We start from the raw sequence: 17067 nt of genomic DNA, 5'->3' as shown, positions 1-17067 counted from the left end.
GACATCATTGTACCTTGGCATGACAAGAAATTGGGGTATTTATTAGACAAAACAAAAAGTTTGACACTAATTTTATTTGATATATGTAGGAAATGGGTTGGATACGGGAATACCGGCAGTCAGTGGTCAGAATACCAAAACTGGCATCCCGACTGCCTAAAATCCCAGTAGTGGGTGCTCAGCGTATCTAGCCCTAATCCTACCCCATGAGGTTTAACATAGAAAATGACACCTTTTTTTATGTTGACCATTTCCATGTTGACCAATTTAATCCTGTCAACCTTGTGTACTGTTCACCCTTTACAAGTCAACAAGTTGACCCTGCATGCCGACCATATAGGGTTGACCTATTGACTGTTGACCTTATACTGGTCGACCCAGTGATACACACCCATATACATGATTTTATCAACTATTGGGCTCTATTCAATTCAGCATGATGTTAATAGCTCAAGGAAGGAGGACCCAGAGCTATTCAATTGGCCGTGAAGTTAAGCCCAGCTAGGGGATTTCTGTTCGCACCCCTCCTGAGGTGCGAGTAGAAACCTGAATAAACTAGTGCCGCGATGTTGTTTTCTGCCTTAAGCGAGGCACAAACAGCATCGCGGCAGGCACTTAAGGCGGACAATGCCAGTTATCACGATTAAACACCCAGCTTAAGGCACGAGAACTGGCATTTTCTGACTAGCGATGAGGACAATTGAATAGCTCTAGGCCCTCCTTCATGACGCTCTTAACTTCCTTTGAATTGAGCCTATTGTGACAATACATTAAATATTAAGATGTTTTGCTGTCTTGGCAAATTAATATTCTACATTTAATTTTTAATTTTTTTGCTTCCAATGAAACTACATCATACAAACCGAATGTATCCAATGTGTTAGGTGCTCATCTTTCTGTGCTAATTGCTTTCACAAACAACAATTTAAAGGACTTTGCAGAGAATATGTAATCATTCACATCAGTACTTGCACCATTGGAGCTTAAAATCTCTATTTCCTGCCAAACAGACATACACGAGGGTTCATTTTGTCAGGAGCCAGTTAACCTACCAGTATAGCTTTGGGGTGTGATATGAAACCCCACGCAAACATGGGGAGAATATACAAACGCCATACAGATAGTGTCCTGGTTGGAATCGATACTAACCACTGTGCCACAGTACTGACCAAATGTGATGAAAATTCATAGGGGGAAATGTATCAATTCATTGAGAAATAAAAGGGATAGTGCCAACCAGTCAGCTTATCTCTGTCATGTTACAGACTGTGCTAGAAAATTGACAGAAGCTGATTGTTTCTATGAGCAACGTCACGGTCTCTCCCCCCAAGATTTGATACATCTCCCCATAGTGCCCTGTCATTATAGTATATTCCACTAACTCACTAAGGGGGAGATGTGTCAAATGTTTGAAAGGGGATGTGGTCAATTTACCTACAATCAAAATCCCAACAACTATTGACAGACGGTCAAAATCCCAACATTTAAAATGTCGTCATGAGTTTTTCATGATTTTTTCATTGAAACCAACTTGTTCGTACTTTACCATCCCAGTGGACCTGGAGCGGGAATATAATATAAACGTATATAATGCTAGAAACGCGAGCCATGCGAGGTGATGCGGTACACTTATACGGTGTCCATGTCGACCTATGTCGACATACACACAAAACCCAATGAAAAACTTGTCGGCTTTTTGACCTGTCAACATTTTAAATGCCAATATTTTGACCTTGTCTGGATTTTGACCCTCGGTCAATTGATGTCGGGATTTTGATTGTAGATATTTCACGCTAAACCCGTTTGAAAGAAATGAATTGTTGAAATTGTCCATAACAACCAACTAGCTTCTGTAATTTTCTAGACTGCTAAATATGAGGACTAGAATTTTGATTGGTTTCTATGGGCAACGTCTCCGCTTAATCACGCTTGAAGGTTTGATATGTCTCCTCCTCAGTCTGTCTATAATCCCATTTATGGTACCTGCCTGCTAAAGTCTGTGTAAGGTTTAACTGACTTTGTGCAGGAAAATTCTCCTGTATATATGGCAGATGACCTTGTAATTGTAAGTTCTCTTTTCCAGGATCATTGTGAAGACCAACGCAGAGTGGTTCTTTGTTTGCGGCTAACTCAGGGGATGCAACATGACCTCCGCTGTGGTGGATGGTGGAGGATCAGCAGGGAACTTTGTCAGCAATGGGGTGGAAAATCCAGAGCAGGTGAGGAGTCCGTGGTAAATATGTGAGTGGAGAACTAAATGAAAGTTTGCCCCTACTGCCTCCTGTATCTGTTGATTTGCTGCTTAAGCTAAGAATTGTATATAATTAAAAAAAATTAAGGTTTTATTTATTTGTGTTTGTATTTTCATTTCTGGCTTTTTACTGTAGGATTTAGATAATAAAAGCCCTTGGACCTTCAAAGAGCAGATGATCTTCTAAAAAGTGTTCTATATTTTTAATTGAATGTTCAGTGCAGCAAGTGGACTTTTCTCAAAATTAAACTAATATGTTTTGCTTTTTTCTAACATTTAAGGACAACTTAACATTCCAACTTTCGGTACTCAACCATGTACATAAAATACATTGTACCGTGTAGTATTACTCTACCACTCAGCTAGGTAAGGCTGTATCTCCTCCCATATCATTAATACAGTGACCTGATAGGATCTCCTAGGGGTCAAAAAAGCTGATTTATTTTTTTTTGGAACTGTTGATGTTGCCCATAGCAACCAATCAGAGTCTGTCTATTATATTCTAGAAGCAGATAGATAAATGTTAAGTAGAATCTGATTGGTTGCTATGAGCAACATCACCAGTTCTAAAAAAAAAAACCTCCCACCTTACTAAATTTACCCTTTAGGGGTATATGCAATTCTTGGCGAATCGCGGCAAATTATCGCCGTTTTTAAATTCGACACAATTCGACAGGTGAATTCCGGCAGGTGGCTGCCGGAATTCACCATATTCAATGAAAAACGGATTCGACAGTCCCGCGGGCGAAAAACGGCCGATTTGCCGGATTTTGCCGCGATTTAAAAAAACGGGAAAAAACGGGAAAAACACGAACAAAAAATGGCGTGGGGTCCCCCCTCCAAAGCATAACCAGCCTCAGGCTCTTCGAGCTGGTCCTGGTTCCAAAAATGCGGGGGGGAAATTGGGCAGGGATCCCCCGTATTTTTAAAACCAGCACCGGGCTCTGCGCCTGGTGCTGGTGCAAAAAATACGGGGGACAAAAAGAGTAGGGGTCCCCCGTATTTTTTACACCAGCATCGGGCTCCACTAGCTGGACAGATAATGCCACAGCCGGGGGTCACTTTTATGCAGTGCCCTGCGGCCGTGGCATTAAATATCCAACTAGTCACCCCTGGCGGGGTACCCTGGGGGAGTGGGGACCCCTTCAATCAAGGGGTCCCCCCCCCCAGCCACCCAAGGGCCAGGGGTGAAGCCCGAGGCTGTCCCCCCCATCCAATGGCTGCGGATGGGAGGCTGATAGCCTAGAGTAAAATGACAAGAATATTGTTTTTTCCAGTAGTACTACAAGTCCCAGCAAGCCTCCCCCGCAAGCTGGTACTTGGAGAACCACAAGTACCAGCATGCGGGAGAAAAACGGGCCCGCTGGTACCTGTAGTACTACTGGGAAAAAAATACCCAAATAAAAACAGGACACAGACACCGTGACAGTAAAACTTTATTACACACTGCCGACACACACATACTTACCTATGTTCACACGCCGACATCGGTCCTCTTCTCCATGTAGAATCCACGGATACCTGAAAAGAAAAGTTCAATATACTCACCTCAGCCAGGGTCCAGAGATAAATCCACGTACTTGGCAAAAAAAGAAAACGGACACACGGACCACCGGACTGAAAGGGGTCCCATGCTGACACATGAGACCCCTTACACCGAATGCCGGGACACCACGTGACTCCTGTCACTGAAGTCCCTTCAGCCAATCAGGAAGCGCTACTTCCGTGGCGCTCACCTGATTGGCTGTGCGCTGTCTGTGCTGTGACAGCGCATCGCACAGCTCCGTCCATTATATTCAATGGTGGGAACTTTGCGGCTAGCGGTGAGGTCACCCGCCGGTCAGCGGCTGACCGCGGGTAACCACCGCTGACGGCAAAGTTCCCACCATTGAAACTAATGGACCGAGCTGTGCAATGCGCTGTCACAGCACAGACAGCGCACAGCCAATCAGGTGAGCGCCACGGAAGTAGCGCTTCCTGATTGGCTGAAGGGACTTCAGTGACAGGAGTCACGTGGTGTCCCGGCATTCGGGGTAAGGGGTCTCATGTGTCAGCATGGGACCCCTTTCAGTCCGGTGGTCCGTGTGTCCGTTTTCTTTTTTTGCCAAGTACGTGGATTTATCTCTGGACCCTGGCTGAGGTGAGTATATTGAACTTTTCTTTTCAGGTATCCGTGGATTCTACATGGAGAAGAGGACCGATGTCGGCGTGTGAACATAGGTAAGTATGTGTGTGTCGGCAGTGTGTAATAAAGTTTTACTGTCACGGTGTCTGTGTCCTGTTTTTATTTGGGTATTTTTTTCCCAGTAGTACTACAGGTACCAGCGGGCCCGTTTTTCTCCCGCATGCTGGTACTTGTGGTTCTCCAAGTACCAGCTTGCGGGGGAGGCTTGCTGGGACTTGTAGTACTACTGGAAAAAACAATATTCTTGTCATTTTACTCAAGGCTATCAGCCTCCCATCCGCAGCCATTGGATGGGGGGGACAGCCTCGGGCTTCACCCCTGGCCCTTGGGTGGCTGGGGGGGGGGGACCCCTTGATTGAAGGGGTCCCCACTCCCCCAGGGTACCCCGGCCAGGGGTGACTAGTTGGATATTTAATGCCACGGCCGCAGGGCACTCTATAAAAGTGACCCCCGGCTGTGGCATTATCTGTCCAGCTAGTGGAGCCCGATGCTGGTGTGAAAAATACGGGGGACCCCTGCTCGTTTTGTCCCCCGTATTTTTTGCACCAGCACCAGGCGCAGAGCCCGGTGCTGGTTTTAAAAATACGGGGGATCCCTGCCCAATTTTTCCCCGCATTTTTAGAACCAGGACCAGCTCGAAGAGCCCGAGGCTGGTTATGCTTTGGAGGGGGGACCCCATGCCATTTTTTTTTTAATTTTACCGTTCCAGCACTGAAAATAAAAAAAAATAAAAAAAAATAATAATAATATTTTAAAAAATATATAAATAATACTTGTGCCTCCAAAAAAAAAAAAAAAAAAGTACCTAATCCCTTCTAATATAAATAGATATGCTATTCCCCCCCAAAAAAACACCAAAAAAAACATGTTTAAATTTTTTTTTATTGTTTTCACCCTCCAAAGTGTGGCGGATTGAAAATGACGAATTTACTGTCTAAAAGCACTGCTGTCGAATTTCCAAACTTGAATTGAATATGCTTTTGTCGAATTGCAGCACTTGTATCATTGCAGAAAAGTCGAATTTGCAAAAAGTCGAATTTCAAAAAGTCGAATTTTGAAAGTCCGTTTTTTTTGACGGAAAGCACTGAATTGCATTGACGATTTTTTTTTTTTTTTGCGAAAATGACCCGAAATTCGACAATTTCGGGAATTCGACCGCAATTGCATATACCCCTTAGTGTTGATTTTGGGTGGGTTAGACATCGGCTGATTTATTAATGGCAGATTTGCCTGGAATACAGACTTTAGACGGCAATAGAAATATCAGCTCCCCATTGATGGTGAGCTACACAAATACAAATCCTGGATTTTACTATGTGTCCGGTTTCTAACCAGCCGCAAAGCGGACGTTAAACCCATCCAAATAATGGACCAGACTGTAAAATTACAAATTATGGGGGTCATTCCCAGTTGATCGCAGCGCAGCGATCAGGCTAAAAATCGGCACTTCTGCGCATGCGTATGTGGCGCAGTGCGCACGCACGACGTACTTTCACAAAAGCCGATGCAGTTTCACACAAGGTCCAGCAACGCTTTTCAGTCGCACTGCTGATCGCTGAGTGATTGACAGGAATGGGGTGTTTCTGGGAGGTAACTGACCGTTTTGAGGGAGTGTGCCGAAACACGCAGGCGTGTCAGATACAAACGCAGGCGTGCCTGGGGAAATGGGGGAGTGGCTGGCCGAACGCAGGGCGTGTTTGTGACGTCAAAACAGGAACTAAATAGTCTGAAGTAATCGCAAGGTAGGAGTAGGTCTGGAGCTACTGAGAACCTGCTCGAAATTTGTTTTGTAGCCACGCTGCAATCCTTTCGTTTGCACTTCTGCTATGCTAAGATACACTTCCAGAGGGCGGCGGCTCAGCGTTTGCACGGCAGCTAAAAGCAGCTAGCGTGGGAACAACTCGGAATGAGGGCCTATGTGTGGTACCCCACAAAATGATATTCAACGTGGGCCTCTGAGCCCACGTTGGAGATGGGGTGGGGGGGAGATGGGGTACCCATTTATTACAGAATGAAGGTATTCATGTCCTATTCGGTCCATGTAGCAACCTATCATTTCTGCTCCCAATTCGCGACTGAGGTCACTCTGGGACACTTTCCGTAGGAATAAATGGTGCAGCACTGATTGGTCAGTTTGCAGCAGTTGCCATGCTCTGACCAATCCGCGCAATGAAAAAAAAAAGTACAGTATACATGGTTTTTTTTAATGCAAAAGTTTCTGTACCTCCTAAGTGTAAATGCATTAACCTCTTTCTGCACAATGATAATGTATCTTAGCTCTGTAATATTCTTAGCCCATTTTGTCTGCACTGCTTGTTTGATATCTCCCAACAGATTAACAATAATGCTTAATTCTGGGTAGTGAATGCCTCTCCAAAGCTATAATCTTTCATTACTGTAAGCACTACATGGTTGAGTTGGACGCCAAGTTTGGATCGTTGTTTAGCTGAATCGCCTAACCTCTTTTCAGCTTAAATTTTTTCAGTGATTGTAGGATGTTTGATTCTAAGATTTGTTGTTGTTTGTTTTTCTACCCAGACAAGAATTTCATGTACCCCAGTATATCGTGCACTGGTAGGCGGTGCGTACACCCGATATGTGTGTGAATGACGACGTTCAGACACATTGTGCCTAATTCAGATCAGATCGCAGCAACAAATTTGTTAGCAAATGAGCAAAGCCATGTGAACTGCAGGGGGGGCAGATATAACATGTGCAGAGAGAGTTAGATTTGGGTGTGTTGTATTGTTTCTGTGCAGGGTAAATACTGGCTGCTTTAGTTTTACACTGCAATTAAGATTTCAGTTTGAACACAACCCACCCAAATCTAACTCTCTCTGCACATGTTATATCTTGCCCCACATGCACTGCACATGGTTTTGCCCATTTGCTAACAAATTTGCTGCTGCGATCAGGTCTGAATTGGGCCCATTGTGTCTGCCCTGCAGCACAGCTGACGCCCAGTATATCTGCAGATACATTGCTGCATCTGGCTGTGTGTACAGGCGGTCCGACTGCACAGCTGGGTGAGCAAATTCAAACGCGTGTCAGCTGCGATGCGAGGGCCGACATATTGAACGCCCGATCTGTAAATGCATATGCTTACCTGAATCGCCCGCTCTGTCACAAAGTTTGCCCATGCTGCATTCACGATTTCGGTTTTATTTATCTTTGTCAGTCTGGTGAAATCGTTGTGCATTAAATGTAACTCCATGACAAAACTTTAATTTTCTTTATTAAATTACTTACTCACTTCAGAGATCTAGTTAAGCTACTGTCAATTATTTACTGTTGCATACTGTTTGCATAATATTTTCATGGCAACCACAGTCACATAAAATGTGATGTATGAACAGTGGAGCTTTGGTAGGCCCCTCTGCTCAGCATGCACATTTTTTTTCTTTATTAAATTTTCCAACATAAACAGAAAACACAGAAAGAAATAAAGTACTAACACAAAAAGAAAAACAGATAACAAAAATGATATAGAGTAATGTTGTCTACATAACAGAGTCATAAATGTGGACAGAGGTCAATACACTATATCTTCTTTTATGATAATTAGCCTTTGAGTTTGAGCTCTTATAAAAAAAAGCGTTAATAGTTGGAAACGTCATTCACCAAGGCTCTACACCTCAAAATATCAGGGTGTTCACGAACAAAGCATGTCCTTGCCACTGTGATCTTTGCCAGGGTATTGAGACATAAAATGTATCTATAAAGAATTAACCACTTGCCTGGCATGGTTGCATCAGATGCAACCACACAACCAAGTGCTTTATCTGACCTGCTCACACAGGATGCGACCAGTCAGATAGACCGTGTGTGCAGCTGCAGGGACAAGAAACTTCCCGCAGCTGCAGCTCTCAGAAGGTCCGGAAGGTCCCTCTGCCTATGTGCACCCTCCCCCAGTGTTTGCCTGGCTGACGATCACTGCTGATCAGTCAGTACGGCAGGAACCCCACTCGGTGGGTGCAGATAATAGCAGCTGCTGGGAAAGTGTAAATTTAACCCCCCCTAGTGTGTACCTGGTGGCTACCCAGCTGTTAAAATGAAAATTGCAATGTTTCTGATGTTCCGATGGTGCTGACCAATGTTTTGGGGGGGGGGGGGGGGGGGGAGGACTAACGATTTTTTTCAAATATAAAAAATATATAGATGAACTTTTTCTAAAATCATTTTGGATAAGTTTAAATACATGTTCTTCACCTAATTCACTCAAAAAAAATGTAAATTTCTGAGTTTTTTTTTTAAATTGTCAGTTAAGTGGTTAAAGTACGTGACTCTTCAAAATCAAAGCCAAAAAACAATACCTAGGGGTATATTTACTAAAGTGTGAGTTTACGAAAGTGGGGATGTCTAGATAAATTAGTAGAATCTTATTTGTTGGTATGGGCAACATCTCCATTTTTGTAAATCTGCACTTTAGTAAATATAGCCCCTGGGGTCTAATGTGGACAGGGAGGGAGCAGTCAACTTAATATCATCCCAAGTCCAGAAAAGAGAAACTGCCTCACATCATGTCAAACATTACAGTTGGGGAGACCTTGGGAAACAGTGATCACTACATGATCACATTCAACATCAGTTTCAAGAAACATAACTATAAGGGATCAACCAAAACATTAAACTTTAGAAAAGCTAACTTCAATATGCTGAGACAGGCACTAAACCACATTTACTGGGAAGTTTTGTTTCATGGTAAGGACACATCGGAAATGTGGGATGCTTTAAAAGGGTTGCTTGATAGCAATATTCACAAATTCATTCCCATGGGCAGTAAACGCAGGAGTACTAAACACAAACCAGTGTGGCTTAATAAGGAGGTCAAAAAAGAAATGGCTAAAAAGAGGCGTGCTTTCAAAGCATTTAAATAAATTGGGGAGGAGTCATTCCAGTATTACAAGGAATGCAATAAAAGATGCAAAAAAGTAATAAGAGCAGCTAAAATTGTAAATGAAAAGCAAATCACTATATAAAGCGCAACGGAATTTGCTGCTCTATATAAGAAACTGTTTATTAATAATAAATATAAAGTAATGCCATTCCTAAAAAGTTTTATAAATACATGAACAGTAAAAGGTTAAAAAAGGAGAACGTAGGCCCATTAAAAGATGAACTGGGAGCCTTGATAAACGATGACAAAATAAAAGCAGTTATACTGAACGATTTTTTTTCATCAGTATTCACCAGGAAGGATCAGACATTGATAGTAGTGCATAACAACAGTGAAGGTAATGATTCTTGGCTAGATGCTTGTTTAAGCGAGGAAGTAGTCCTGAAGAGACTAAGCAACATAAAGATTAATAAATCACCAGGCCCAGATGGTTTTCACCCGAGGGTTATTATGGAGCTTAGGGCACAGCTAGCAAGACCCTTATACTTGATTTTCTATAGTTCAATTAGATCAGGTATGGTACCGATTGGCGTATAGCTGAGGTAGTGCCATTATTTAAAAAGGGATCTAAAAATCATCCTGGGAACTATAGACCAGTTAGTATAACATCTATAGTGGGTAAAATATTGGAAGGAATTTTGAGGGATAGCATAGAGAATTATCTGCGGAATACTAAGTTTATTAGCAAGAGTCATCATGGGTTTGTAAGGGACAGATCATGTCAAACTAACTTAATTAGCTTCTACGAGGGAGTGAGCGTTAAATTTGACCAGGGCAAAGCAGTGGATGTGGTCTATTTAGATTTTGCAAAAGCCTTCGATACAGTGCCTCACAGGAGACTGATCATCAAATTAAGGGAACTTGGCCTAGGAAATACTATTTGTACATGGATAGGTAATTGGCTGGCTAACCGGGTACAACGAATAGGGGTCAATGGGATTGTTCCCCAGCTGGGCACCAGTATTCAGTGGAATACCACAAGGGTCTGTACTTTGCCTGCTACTGTTCAGTATATTTATGAATGATCTAGTAATAGGCCTGGGAAGCACAGTGTCAACCTTTGCAGATGATTCTAAACTGTGTAAGGTAATTAATTCAGAAATCGATGTGGTGTCTGTACAGAATGACTTACTTAAACTTGAAACCTGGGCGTCTAAATGGGGAATGAGGTTCAATATTGAAAAATGCAAAGTTATGCATTTTGGAATTAAAAACAAACTTGAATCCTATCACACTTAATGGGGAAAATATAGGGGTAACAGTAGTGGAAAAAGATTTGGGTGTGCTCATAGATAATAGGCTTAATAACAGTACACAATGTCAAAATGCAGCAAAGAAGGCAAGTAAAGTCCTTGCGTGTATAAAACGGGGTATTGAGTCCAAGGGACGAGGATGTAATCCTGCCTCTGTATAAATCATTGGTTCGTCCGCACCTGGAATATTGTGTTCAATTTTGGGCACCATATTATAAAAAAAGATATCGGGGAGATCGAAAGAGTTCAAAGGCGAGCTACTAAACTTATTAAAGGGTTAGAGACACTGGAGTACGAGGAAAGGCTTACTAGGTTAAATATGTATACACTAGAAAAGAGGCGACTAAGGGCCTAATTCAGACATGGTCGCACGCAGACTATTTTTTGCACTGCTGCGACCAGGTAATCGCCGCCTACAGGGGAGGGGGTAATGCCTTTGCAGTGGTGCGTTCAAACAAAAAGTTTGTGCAGTCTCTGCACAGCTCAAAACTAACTCAGCCGCTGCGATGATCCTTGCTGGAGCTCACATCAAGGATCCCTCCCTGGAAACTGCCGGGCATGCCTGCGTTTTCCTCAACACTCCCAGAAAACGGTGAGTTGACACCCCCGAGCGGCCTCTTCCTGTCAATCTTCTTGCGTTCGCCGCTGCAAACGCTTTCGGCATTCTTTTTGTCGCTGCCTGGTGCTGGGCGTCTGCGCATTGTGGTCCGCACGCATGTGCTGTTCAGACCAGAATGCACGGCTGCAAAAAACTGTAGCGTGCGATTGGGTCTGAATGACCCCCTAAGAGGAGACATTATTAATATCTTCAAATACAAAATACAATACAAATACAATACAAAAAGTTAGCAGGGGATTTGTTTATTAATAGAACTCTATAGGACACGTGGGCACTCGCTGAGGCTAGAGGAGAGAAAATCCTGTACAAAACGTAGGAAAGGGTTCTTCACCGTAAGGGCAATAAGGATTTGGAACAACCTGCCGGAGAAGGTAATAATGGCGGACTCTGTAAATGCATTTAAAAACCGATTGGACAATTTTCTAGCTGAAAAAAGTGTCCAAGGCTATAGCATTTAATTGACATTCAGTATCTGGGAGTTGTACGTAATTTAGTTGTCAATTGGTACGAAACCATTACTTCAGCTGGTGCACTATAATGTGCACAGCTTAATGCAGAATACAGGTTGAACCCGATGGGCATTTTGCTTCTTTTCAACCTCATTAACTATGTTACATTTCCAGAGTAGATGCCAAAATCCTTTCTGTCAACCTTTGACCCTGTTGACCATTTGGGGTCAACCTATTGACTATAGCACTTTTTTAATTTTGGTCTATTGAACCGCACCTATGGGCATGCCCACCTAATGTGTGTACACTCCTTCCTTGTGCATGTGTTGCATTCGAAAGAAAATAAAAAAATATTATGTGAGCTGGTAGACAGAATGTTGAATTGCTACTTTCAAATTTGTTACGTTCTAGTTTGTACCCTGCAGAAGTTGTACTGCCTTATCACTTGGAGAAACAGTGAGGCATGCACTCTGACCTGGGGTGCCCAATCTTTCTCATTCAAATGTCAATATTTGAAATATCTGTGACAAAGAAGGTACACCCGTTCTGGCTTCCATGTCAGTAAAGATGGTGATTTAAGCTACAATATGTTCTGCTAATCAAGTGCAAGTCATTTGTTCATCAGGAATTGCTACTCTACATGGATAAAGGACCATTTCCAATCACTTTGTCATTCTGCAGTAACAACATTGAAGACCAATCTCAGTATTGGGTGTCCAAGCAAAGTTACTCAAAGATCAGACCACATGAAAATCACAATGAACACAAATGCTGCATGCAGGGATATAAAGGCCAACATGGTAATTGTTCAAGTTCATGACCATACGAAAAGCACTGACAAGTATGGCTTTCATGATAGGGAGCTCAGAGAACATCCCTTTACTCAAAGACCCCATTGCAGTACAGCTTAGGTATTCAAAGCTTCACCTGGATAAAAGTTAGGACTTAAGGAACAATGCTCTCCTTACAGACAAAAGAAGTGAAGTTGTTGATTTAGCGAGCACCAAACACATCTTATTACCACCAGAAACGAATACCAATCATCAAGCACTAAATTATAGTGGGTTAATTATTTGAGGTTCTTTTGCAGCCATTAAACCTGGGTTTAAATAGTCATTTATACCCCTTTCACACTGAGCCTCTGAAGCAGGATATTGCTGAGGCAACCCGGGTCCTGGCTTTGATGTGAAAGAGTCAACTTGGGTTGTGTATTGCAGAAATTCGATTATGGTTGTGACAAGGGAGCGATCTCAGGACCAACCCGGATACGTTGCTGTGTGAAAGGTGCGACACGGGTTATGCTGACAGGAGCTGAGCCTTTAACGTCCACTTTCAATTGTTCACACAGTTTTGCAGGGCAGACAATTGTGAAAGAGGACAACTCTGGAATAACCCGAGTCTAAGGTGCAGCATGAAAGGGGTTTGAGCAGCACTGACACAGGTTGAAGCAGTGTTCAATAATCTATATAGGATTTGGGATTTAGGTGTGAAAGTGGTATTAGTCAATCATGAACTCCTTTTTATACCTGAATATGTTTTTGGAAAATGTCATGCCATGACAGACAAATAAAACTTGAACCTTGGCCAAAATCATACAACAGAACAATATTCCTAAGCATTTTAAAGGGAGCTGGGGGATGCTGGACTGCACACTCAAATTCTAACAATAAGAGGTGCCACCTTTCTGAGACTTCTAGTGCCATGCAGAAAAAAAGGAAAATGCAAGTGTATAAAATCCACAAACTAACATGGAGTATTTATATATTCTATCAGTTTTAGGGATTTTAGGGACCCACCTGATGAGGTCACCGTGACGTGGTAGGTGATTTCACAATATTGACCAGAATTGTGCTAAGAACATCCATTTTACTACGTTTGTTATGATTGTTCAGAGTACCAGTGTTCTTGATGGTTAGATTGTGCACCTGAACTTTCCGATTTCTTTTACGTCCTAGAGGATGCTGGGGACTCCAAAAGGACCATGGGGTATAGACGGGATCCGCAGGAGCTTGGGCACACTGAAAAGACTTTGACTGGGTGTGAACTGTCTCCTCCCTCTATGCCCCTCCTCCAGACCTCAGTTAGACTTTGTGCCCAGGACTGACTGGACACTCACTAGGGGAGCTATCCTGAGTTTCTCTAGAAAAGACTTTTGTTAGGTTTCTCTAACGTCCTAGTGGATGCTGGGGACTCCGTAAGGACCATGGGGATAGACGGGCTCCGCAGGAGACATGGGCACTTTAAGAAAGAATTTAGGTTCTGGTGTGCACTGGCTCCTCCCTCTATGCCCCTCCTCCAGACCTCAGTTTGATACTGTGCCCAGACGAGCTGGGTGCTTTTCAGTGAGCTCTCCTGAGTTTGCTGAGAGAAAGTATTTTGTTAGGTTTTTTTATTTTCAGGGAGCTCTGCTGGCAACAGACTCCCTGCATCGTGGGACTGAGGGGAGAGAAGCAGCCCTACTATCTGAAGCTAGGTCCTGCTTCTTAGGCTACTGGACACCATTAGCTCCAGAGGGATCGTACGCAGGATCTTGCCCTCGCCGTCCGATCCCAGAGCCGCGCCGCCGTCCCCCTCGCAGAGCCGGAAGACAGAAGCCGGGTGAGTATGAGAAGCAAAGAAGACTTCACAGGCGGCAGAAGACTCCGTTCTCCACTGAGGTAACGCACAGCACTGCAGCTGTGCGCCATTGCTTCCACACACCTCACATACTCCGGTCACTGTAAGGGCGCAGGGGGGGGGGGGGGAGGGGAGCGCCCTGGGCAGCATTTGGGACCTCTTTTGGCAAAAGTTAAACATATATACAGCTGGGCACTGTATATATGTATGAGCCCCCGCCAAAAATTGCATATTTAAGCTGGACAGAAGCCCGCCGCCGAGGGGGAGGAGCTTCTTCCTCAGCACTCACCAGCGCCATTTTTTCTCCACAGCTCCGCTGAGAGGAAGCTCCCCAGGCTCTCCCCTGCAGATACACGGTAGAAGAGGGTAAAAAGAGGGGGGGGGACATAATTAGGCGCAAAAAACAATATATAAATAGCAGCTACTGGGTTAACATTAAGTTACTGTGTTATTCCTGGGTTTATAGCGCTGGGTTGTGTGCTGGCATACTCTCTCTCTGTCTCTCCTAAGGGCCTTGTGGGGGAACTGTCTTCAAAAAGGGCATTCCCTGTGTGTGTGGTGTGTCGGTACGCTTGTGTCAACATGTCTGATGAGGAAGGCTATGTGGAAGCAGAGCGGGAGCAAATGAATGTGGTGTCTCCGCCGACGGCGCCGACACCTGATTGGATGGATATGTGGAAGGTTTTAAATGATAATGTTAATTCCTTGCATAAAAGGTTAGAAAAAGCTGAAGCCTCAGGACAGTCAGGGTCCCAACCCGTGCCTGATCCTATGTCGCAGAGGCCGTCAGGGTCTCAGAAGCCCCCACTATCCCAAATTGTTGACACAGATACCGACATGGATTCTGACTCCAGTGTCGATTACGATGATGCAAAGTTACAGCCAAAATTGGTTAAATCCATCCGTTATATGATTATAGCAATTAAGGATGTGTTGCACATCACAGAGGAAATCCCAGTCCCTGACAAGAGGGTACATATGTATGGGGAAAAGAAGCTGGAGGTAACCTTTCCCCCCTCACACGAGCTAAATGAGTTATGTGAAAAGGCTTGGGAATCTCCAGATAAAAAACTGCAGATTTCCAAAAGGATTCTTATGGCGTATCCTTTCCCGCCAACGGACAGGTTATGCTGGGAATCCTCCCCTAAGGTGGACAAAGCTTTAACACGCTTATCCAAGAAGGTAGCCCTGCCGTCACAGGATACGGCTACCCTCAAAGATGCTGCGGATCGCAAACAGGAGGTTACCCTTAAGTCCATTTATACACATTCAGGTACCTTACTGAGGCCGGCGATCTCGTCAGCCTGGGTGTGTAGTGCTGTGGCAGCATGGATGGATACCGTGTCTGAGGAAATTGATACCTTAGACAAGGATACTATATTGTTGACCTTGGGGCATATTAAAGACGCTGTTCTATATATGAGAGATGTTCAAAGAGACATTAGTCTACTGGGTTCTAGAATAAATGTCCTGTGGACTCGGCAATGGACAGGTGATGCCGACTCAAAAAGGCATATGGAGGTTTTACCTTACAAGGGTGAGGAATTGTTTGGGGAGGGTCTCTCGGACCTGGTCTCCACAGCTACTGCTGGAAAGTCAAATTTTTTGCCATATGTTTCCTCACAGCCTAAGAGAGCACCGCATTATCAAATGCAGTCCTTTCGATCACAGAAAAACAAGAAAGTCCGAGGTGCGTCCTTTCTTGCCAGAGGCAGGGGCAGAGGAAAGAAGCTGCACAACACAGCTAGTTCCCAGGAACAGAAGTCCTCCCCGGCCTCTACAAAATCCACCGAATGACGCTGGGGCTCCACAAGGGGAGCTAGGCCCGGTGGGGGCACGTCTTCGAAATTTCAGCCACAAGTGGGTTCACTCCCAGTTGGATCCCTGGGCAATAGATATTGTGTCTCAGGGATACAAGCTGGAATTCGAGGCGATGCCCCCTCACCGATACCTCAAATCGGCCCTGCCAGCTTCCCCCCAAGAGAGGGAAATAGTGTTAACTGCAATTCACAAATTGTATCTTCAACAGGTGGTGGTACAGGTTCCCCTCCTTCAACAAGGAAGGGGTTATTATTCGACCATGTTTGTAGTCCTGACACCGGACGGTTCGATCAGACCCATATTGAATTTAAAATCCCTGAACATATACCTGAAAAGGTTCAAGTTCAAGATGGAATCGCTGAGAGCGGTCATCGCAAGCCTGGAAGGGGGGGATTTTATGGTGTCTCTGGACATAAAGGATGCATACCTTCATGTCCCCATTTATCCACCTCATCAGGCGTACCTCAGATTTGTGGTACAGGATTATCATTACCAATTTCAGACGTTGCCGTTTGGTCTCTCCACGGCACCGAGAATATTTACCAAGGTAATGGCGGAAATGATGGTACTCCTGCGGAAGCAATGAGTCACAATTATCCCATACTTGGACGATCTCCTCATAAAAGCGAGATCAAGAGAGCAGTTGCTGATCAGCGTAGCACTTTCTCTGGAAGTGTAACGACAACACGGCTGGATTCTAAATATTCCAAAGTCGCAGTTGGTTCCTACGACTCGTCTGCCTTTCCTGGGCATGATTCTAGACACAGACCAGAAAAGGGTTTATCTCCCGATGGAGAAAGCTCAGGAACTCATGACACTGGTCAGGAACCTATTAAAACCAAAACAGGTGTCAGTGCATCACTGCACTCGTGTCCTGGGAAAGATGGTGGCATCATACGAGGCCATTCCCTTCGGCAGGTTCCATGCGAGGACTTTTCAATGGGACTTACTGGACAAGTGGTCCGGATCACATCTT

At 44.1% G+C, this 17067-nt stretch overlaps 1 protein-coding gene across 3 annotated transcripts in view; it reads left to right on the top strand.

Moving 5' to 3' along the window:
- ELF2 (E74 like ETS transcription factor 2) overlaps window positions 1-17067 on the top strand; it is a 300035-nt gene that overhangs the window by 120857 nt on the left and 162111 nt on the right. For all 3 annotated transcript variants that reach the window (XM_063920360.1, XM_063920362.1, XM_063920361.1), the window contains exon 3: window positions 2084-2219. In XM_063920360.1, the coding sequence (XP_063776430.1) occupies window positions 2145-2219 (75 nt within the window). In that variant the 5' untranslated portion in view covers window positions 2084-2144. The remainder of the gene's footprint in view (window positions 1-2083; window positions 2220-17067) is intronic.

The sequence above is a fragment of the Pseudophryne corroboree genome, chromosome 1, assembly GCF_028390025.1.
Source record: "Pseudophryne corroboree isolate aPseCor3 chromosome 1, aPseCor3.hap2, whole genome shotgun sequence".
Taxonomy (NCBI): Eukaryota; Metazoa; Chordata; class Amphibia; order Anura; family Myobatrachidae; genus Pseudophryne; species Pseudophryne corroboree.
Note: the sequence above shows the minus strand (reverse complement) of the source record. Positions and strands in the feature narration are given on the sequence as shown.